This window comes from Telmatherina bonti (genome assembly GCF_933228915.1).
Source record: "Telmatherina bonti genome assembly, chromosome: 15".
Lineage (NCBI taxonomy): Eukaryota > Metazoa > Chordata > Actinopteri > Atheriniformes > Telmatherinidae > Telmatherina > Telmatherina bonti.
Window position 1 is genome coordinate 9,167,771 of NC_136613.1, and position 8,367 is coordinate 9,176,137.

Here is an 8,367-nt window from a genome sequence, read left to right on the forward strand (position 1 = left end):
TATTGACACATATCTGTCATACGACATGGCTGCCAAGAGTAAAAATTCAGAACAGCTTAAAGTATAAAATATAAAAACCTGAAAGAGACAGGCTGGATAAGATATCATCTGATTTTGTGATAAAATGTCCTTTAAAAGCTTTGGGTAGATGTTAGTGCTGAAAAGAACGGAGTTAATTAACAAAGCTGCAATGAAGATGTACATAGGCTCATGGAGGCTTTTCTGGATTACAATGAGACATGCAATTGTGGTGTTACAGCAAATTATTACAATATATACTGCTAATATTGCCAAAAAATAAAGGTATCTGTATCTATGCACTTGTATATGTCCACCAAGGATTATGTATGTTATATTCAGGTTATCAGCCATCAAAATGAGAAAATTACAGCAAAATCCAAAAAACTTAAATAAAAAAACTATTTAACTGTAATATCAAAGTATTAAAAAATAAATGAAACTTGAATTGATCCCTTCACTAACTGGCAGTTACCTGGCTCTGCTTGCATGTTTGGACAAAGAATGTAGAGACGTAATTGTTTTTATTGGACTGAGTCAGCCTCAAAGGATCTCATTAATGTCTCTAACATGTCGTGATCTTCATTAAGTTAATCTAAACCTCCATGCAAGAACTGTTAAGATGGTTTTTATTGGGCCACAAACTGGATTCACACTCTGAGCTGATGAAACCTAAGTGTTTGCTTCCCAAAGTACCACAGTACCAGTCAGGGAGTCATCGGGATTTTTTTTCTGACATTGAACACAAACATAGAACTAAATGCTGCACGGAGAATTAGTCCCTCAACAGTTTTTTGTGAGTGTTGTAACATAAAATGATTTTTCAGAGTCATTTTCTTTTTAAATTCTGAAAATCTACTTCAAAATCTGTCCAGTCATCCATTTTCCTAACTGGTTAGTCCAATCAAGGGTTGTGGGAAGCTGGAACCTATCCCAACAGTCATTGGGCGAGAGGCAGGGTACACCCTGGACGGGTCGCCAGTCCATCACAGGGTCCACCCAGGATCAGCTTCCCAGGGCCAGTTTTAAAAATACAATAAAACAAAGTTCTGATATTGGAACATTTATTGAAATAAAGACACAGAAAGTCAATCACGATCTGCCAGAGAGCTTTTGAAGATGCAGATTATTCAAACAGAAAGTACAAGAAAAGAAAAACTGTTCTGATTCTTTGGGAATTTGTGAGATCGCTTCTGTCCTTTAAAACATTCTCTGGCAGTGTTTTCCTACAGATTCATGTCGGCCAGTTGACATTTGTTGGTGTTTTATTGCAGTGTTGCTTACAGTACAAACTGATTCAACTCCACTTTCAGCCCTTTGTAATTTTAGTGTGCAGAATTGACATTTCTCTTTTACACTCCTGCATGTTCATACTTAGAGACAGTGAAGTGCATCATGTATGTCAGAGAAGTCTAAAGTCGGCCCTTGAGGGCCGCTGTCTTGCAGGTTTTCCATGTATCTCTGTTCCAACACACCTGGCTTACATTGAATAGATCCAGCAGCCTGAAGTTCTGCACACTGACTCATTCATTTGAGTCAGATGGGTTGGAGCAGCTGTGACATCATCATGATGTCATCAATAATAACTGAAAAGTATCTCTAAAGGGAAATGTGTAAAACATGTAAGACATTATTTTTATGATGTATGTGTGTGTGTCTATGTGTTTTATCTTATTAAAGATTTAACATTGTGTAGGCTCTAACGGGCTTTATTGCCCAGCAGGTAAATGAGAAAGAAGGTCAACGAGACATCAGGATTAAACCTGAGCTGGAAGCATTTATGGGGCAGCTGCTGCTTAAGGCAAACTCACAGCAAAACTTCTTTCCTTCTGTCATTTTGCTCTTCAAGAGCAACTGTTGTGACTTAGTAACTACGCTTCAAGAGAAACTGCTGTTAAACTTTTCTGTTTTACCTCCAAGCCGAGGTCAGGAGACTGAGGCCGAGGCTGATGCAAGGCGTTCTAACTGACTCTGATGTCTGAACTCATATCTGGGAATGACTTCATGTCCAAGTGAAGCACGTTCTTGCTTACAAAATCACAAAAGTCAGAATACCAACGTGCACGCCACCAGGAAACTCTTTGTTTTGCTTGCCCTGTCTGTTTACACAGAATTATATATATTACTGAACATCCATTTAAACTGAAACAAAAATACTTTTTTTTTAAAACAATAACTCAAAGACATTTGTTTTCTAGCAAAGCAAATGTGAGCAGAACGTCTGTCATGTCTTCATTATCTTCTCTTTTATTCCATAATCAGTCCACATACTTTGCAGTTCAGTAACTAAACATATGGGTGGGCTTCATCTTGGGTGAAAAAACCAAATGTTTGATGCACAAACTGAAAAAGTGTGTTTATTATTCATTCATTCATTATCTGAACCGATTAATCCAATCAAGGTCGCAGGGGGGTAGGAGCCTATCCGAGCAGCCTGCAGGCGAGAGGCGGGGTACGCTCTGGACAGGTCGCCAGTCCACCCCAGTGTGTTCATTATAAATACCAATTTACACTGAGTTTGCTCTCACCTGCTAATTGCTGTGATATGCTCCAGATTCCCCGCAACACTGAACTGGACTGAGATGTATGTGAATGAATGAGAAGTTTGCGACAGAATGAGTTCTGATGGAGACAAGTGCAAATTTGACATTATTTTACTTTTTGATGCGGTCAAATGAAAGTAAAACTTGTGGTTTAGTTGATCGTTTAAACAACAGTTTTAAGAAAAATATTTCTTTTCATGAAACAGACAGTAGTCCAAAAAAAGAAAATTTAAAAAAAAAAAAAAATCATCTTTATTGTCAAGTTTACATATAAGAAATTTAGCTTTTCACAAACTCAGGTGATTTTATCTGTAAACTCCCGTCTCATGAAGCAGATGTGACAGAACACACCAATGATGGGAAAATCTGCACAGATGGTCTGAGAGTCAGAAACATGCTGCACGCTCTCTGACAGGAAGTCTGTAAATCCACCTGCAGGTGGAGTCCAGCATGCTCGGGGGAGAAAGCTCGTCATGTGGCAGAGTGTGTGAAACAGTGGAGCAAACTGACACAAATCCTTGCATTGATCACTGCACAGTCCAACATTTAGAAGATCAAGTTATGTTTATACTGTTTTGGATGCCTTTTGGCTCGGTTTGGGAGCCTCACAGTAAAGATGGAGAACCTTCTGTTTGTTTTAACTATACATACGGTACAGAAGGTTTTATGTGCAAAATAGAGTATATAGACACAATGCAGTGGTCTACACAAAATTATTAAATATATAGGAAAGCAGGAGACACAAATACCATACTTCTGTCTCGCATAACACACGTGTAAAACACAAAGAATAGACGTAGAAGAACCTCGAGAAGAAGAACAATATACATTTGCTTAAAGTGTAATGAAACATTACATTTTGAACCTTATATTTGGAAATATTCTACATGTACTACTATGAGCTTGAATCCTGTAATATATATATGACTTAGAAATTTCTGCTTCTATACAACAGAGGAACTAATCATTCAACAGACATTAATTCTGACACACACAATGAGTTTACCATGAGAGAAAAGTCCCTGGAGGTGCTGAGAAATTTTCTTCAGTTTTAGACCATATATAATTGGATTTAAGAGAGGATGATACAAAATCACCTGCAAGGACATTATGAAGCTTACGGTTTTATGCAAATCAACCTCCAGCCGAGCTATTATAATGTCATATGAATAGAAACATGAGAAGCTGATCAGAACCAAAAGGTGCGGTGAACAAGTCTGGAGAGCTTTTTTCCGGAAATTTACACTGCTTTGAAAGGATACTATGAATATTTTAACATATGTAAATATGATAAAAAGCATAGGAAGCAGTGTAGTGTTAATGAAAATGAACATACCGTATATGATGTACGTTGCTCTCGATTTCATGCAGTAAATTTGGGAAACTGAATTATTACAATAAATTGCTTTCAACGTAAGCGTGCAGATGTTTAGGCTGCTAGTTAGAAAGACTGATGGCACAAGCTGACAGGCTGGCAAAAGCCAAGCAGAAACTAGTAAAATAATGACAGTCCTCTTTTTCATTTGTACGGGATATTGCAGAGGTTTGCATATACACAGATACCTGTCATAAGACATGGCTGCCAACAGAAAAAGCTCCGAACCGCAAAGAGAGTAATACATGAAACTTTGAAAATTACACAGTGGATAAGACACAGTCTGCTGGTCTGAGAGAAAATCAATCAACAGTTTTGGGTAGACATTAGTGCTGAAAAGAAGCGAGTTGAGGAGCAAAGCTGCTATGAACATGTACATAGGCTCATGGAGGTTTTTTTTCACCCAAATGAGGAACAAGATGATAGAATTACCGCAGATTATACAAATATAAATTGCAAACATAATAACAAAATACAGAAATCTGTAGCTGTTCAATTCTACATGTCCACCGAAAGTCAAATATGTTCCATTAAGCTGCTCACTTACATGATCCATTGCAACTAAATGTCTAATAAAACAGTGTCTCACAGAAATAATGGCCTGTCTTTACTCACGATGAAGACATGCACTTTGAGTGTGCTCACCTAAAGTGAGCTGTCCAAAGCCTGCAAAATGGTTTTATCTCATTTTTTTCCCTCAATGGATCTCATTAAACTGTTTACAAATAACATGTCAACAGGTTAATTAAGACCTGGAAGACCTGAGACGTCTAAAGCTGGAAAGCTTTCATACTTCCAACAGGTCAAAACACCAGCTTGCCTGAGAAGTAAAAAAAAACACGATATATATATTTTTTTAAATCTGAGAAAAAAAAGTCGAACTGATGTAAAGAGATCTCAGCATAAATAAAGAAAATGGATTCATTTAAAAATGTCCGTTTGATCAAATGGTCAATTGAGTTTTACTCTCTGATGTCAGTATCAGATTCTGACTCTTTATGATGAGGAGCATTGTCTTCCTCTCTCTATAATCTGATATGATCTGAAAAAAATTGTCTATGCATATAGTTTGAAGCATAAGGAATCAAATCAAATATGTTTATTTGTAATGTGAAAGTTAACATTAATGGTTAACAAAAATAAACTAACAAAACCAAACTAAGAGGCAGTCAACTCAAGAGTAAAAGCACATAAAATTACAATAATATAGAACAGGAGCACATTGACTCCACTTGGACTCCACCTGGAGGAGGGGAGGCGAGGTTGGGTGCCATGCAAAGTGGATCGTGACTACAGGTGGGGACCTTGAAGATCTAATGTTCGGCTACAGAAGTTAGCATGTCAGCTCTCTGGTGGGGAAAAAAGCCTGAGCTGGAGTATGAGGTCAACTGCACCTGCAAGGTGCTCATGCCAGCGCATGAACTGATTTCTGGAATCAGAGCAGTTTGATCCGCTTCCACTCTGGACTTGCTCCAGATGAGAGGTACCGAGCAAAGGTTGGTTTACTCACTGACCTCCAGCTTACGGTCTGTATGCACGAGTTTAGCCCATAGATAGGGTTGCCTCCCTCTGTTTTCAGAAGAGGGAACAGATTCTGACTCTTTTTTTTCCCTATGTTCCAAACAGCAGTTCAGATTATCCATGCTTTTCAGAGGGACATAATCTGCACCCAAGCAGTAATTCATTATTTGACTTTATTTGAGCTCTGTGATGAGTTTTCATGGTCAACATGCCTCTGCAGCATTACATGGACAATGATCACAGTTACTGTGGACCCTCAGACAAGGGTAGTGATCCTCCCTTAAAGAATGGTACCAGAGGGTGTGTGTTTATTTGTTTATTTTTTTTCCCCCACCCCCACATCCTATCCTTCATGAAAACAGAATGATGGTCTGGCTGCCAGGTTATGCTGAACACATTTCTGCAAGAGGAACCTTTTAGATATAAGGCTCCCTTCGATTTTTAAATTTTATTCTGCTATTTATTATTATTTATTAATAATAAAAAATAAGTTTAATTTGAAGATTTTCATCATGCTTGTTGATGTGGGCCCCAACAGAGCAAACACATCAGAGCCACAGGAAATCCTGTGAGCAGTGCTGAGCAGTAAAGCTGTCATAATGTTGTGTGGACCCAAATGCAGGAGAAGGGAACCATGTAGAACTAAGAGGTTTTATAATCCAGGAAGCAAATGAAGGCAGAACTGATACAGGGAACAGAACTAACACAAGGGACTAAACTAACACAGGGAAACATGATCTAACACAAGCTAACAAAAAGATCCAGCCCCTGGGAACAGAAACCAAGCCTTTTATATACACACACAAACAGACACAGATGGAATGACTTAACTAATGAATCCAGGTGAACTAATGAACAGGAAAGCAAAACAGGAAACTAGACGTCAGGGAACTAAACCAGGAAAACAACAAACTAAACCAGAACTAAGATACAAAACAAGAGACCAAGACTAAAATTACAGAACACACAACATGACAGATACCATCCCAGAAAGGCAAACTCCCCTCTCAAGGGCTGGCCACCAGACGGCCCAAAAGAAAGAACACAGAAATTTGTGGGCGGAGGGGGCCCAGAGGAGGGACCACAGAAAACACAAAGTTCAGGGATGCCAGAACTTGGGGGGACAAAAGTCCAGAAGGCCCTGCACAGGAGGGCGGTATGGAGGTCAAGACGACAGGGGCAGGCCTTGCCCCACAGGACGGCCGGGGAGGTTACGACGACGGAGGCAGGCCTGACTCTGGAGGACGACCCAGATGCAGAGACAAATGGGGCAGGCCAAAAAGACAGGGGCAGGCATTGCTCCGCAGGATGGCTGGGATGCCGGGACGATGAGGGCAGAACTCGCTCTGGAGGTTGGCCAGGAGGCCGGGACGACAAAGCCATGCATGGCTCAGGAAGATGGCAGGGAGGCCAAAATGACGGGGGTAGAACTGGTTCCGGAGGTCGGCCGGGATGACGGGGGTAGGCTGGACTCGGGAGGACAGCTGGGAGGCAGGGATGACGAAACCAGGCATGGCTCAGGAGGATTCAAAATGTAAACTGTTGCAAATGTTGATGGTCCAAATGTTGATGACGCCTCTTTTTTCACACCCTCTTCACTTCACGCTATGATCAGATTGTAGCAGGGGACTTAAATGTTATTCTAGACCAATACAGTTCATCAGGGAAGCATCGAGTTCGGTTAAGAGTACCGTGAAGGATTTTGGTCTCTGCGATGCATGGCGTTCTTATTACCCCACACTGAAAAAAAATACACCTTCTCTTCAGCTCACTACTCCTATTTTAGATTAGACTACTCCTAACCAGTAGTTCACGCATGAGTGACATATCAGAGATGAAGATCCAACCCATAACCATCAGTGATCATGCACCTGTATCATTAACCCTTAGAAGTAAGAACAGTAAGCCAGCCACTAGAAACTGGAGATCTAATACATCATTACTTAAAGATCCTGAGTTTATCAGTTACTTTAAAAGAGAATGGTCCTCATATCTTCAGCGTGTGTTCTGTGGGAAGCAGGAAAAGAAGTATTGAGAGGGGAAATAATATCCTTCTCTCCCATAAGAAAAAGAAGGAAACTTTGAGAACATCAGAATTAAAACTGAGAATTAAATCACTCAAGGAAGCTTACCATGTCTCCCCAGAAGAGCACTCACTGAATGATATTAGAAAAACCAAATTAGAACTTAATGAAATAATAGACAAAAAAAAAAAAAAAAAACAATTCATGGTGCAAAGAGTTTGATTGGAGAATTTTGAACATGACAACAAATCTGGAAAGTTCCTGGCTAAACAACTTAAAGCAAATGAAAAGAAAACAATTTCTTCTATAAAAGAAAAAAAACTCAGAAGGAAATATTATCCATGATCCTGACAAGACAAACAATACTTTCAAAGAATTATACATAACATTATATTAATCACAAATAAACCCAACAGATCAGAATATTGATCAGTTTCTTAGTGTTCTCAATCTCCCAAAATTAAAACGTGAAAATAAATGGTTCTAGATTCCCCTATTTCAGTTAATGAGCTCCGTGGAGCTCTCCAGCACATGCCAAACAATAAAGCACCAGGTCCAGATGGTTACTCAGCTGAATTCTACAAAGAATTCTGGACAACACTGGCTCCACCTTTTTACAACATGGTTTCAGAAATTACGGAAAAGCAAAGAATACCCCCAAATATGAACTTAGCTATTACAGTACTATTAAAAGCAGGAAAAGACCCTGCACTCCCATCCAGTTACCATACAATTTCTTTAATAACTGTAGATCTCAAAATAATCAGCAAAGCACTAGCCAGAAGGATAGGAAAAAATAACCCTTCCATTATTCACGCTGATCAAACAGGCTTTATGAAAGGTAGACATTCCTACACTAACATGCGCAGATTAATTAACATAATAG

The 8,367-nt window shown here is 39.3% G+C and overlaps 2 protein-coding genes across 2 annotated transcripts in view; both read right to left on the minus strand.

Moving 5' to 3' along the window:
* The window catches only part of LOC306766544 (olfactory receptor 6N2-like), a gene marked incomplete at both ends in the record, with an annotated part of 927 nt that extends 555 nt beyond the window's left edge, over positions 1 to 372 (minus strand). Inside the window, one exon of the mRNA XM_079254324.1 lies at positions 1 to 372. This exon is cut by the window's left edge and continues 555 nt beyond it. Coding sequence (XP_079110450.1) covers positions 1 to 372 — 372 coding nt within the window.
* Positions 373 to 3,529: 3,157 nt separating this feature from the next.
* LOC306766545 (olfactory receptor 4D6-like) lies at positions 3,530 to 4,492 on the minus strand (the record flags this gene model as incomplete). The annotated part of the gene is made up of 1 exon (XM_079254325.1): positions 3,530 to 4,492. One exon carries the CDS (start codon positions 4,490 to 4,492, stop codon positions 3,530 to 3,532), a length of 963 nt encoding a protein of 320 aa, XP_079110451.1.
* Positions 4,493 to 8,367: the final 3,875 nt, after the last annotated feature.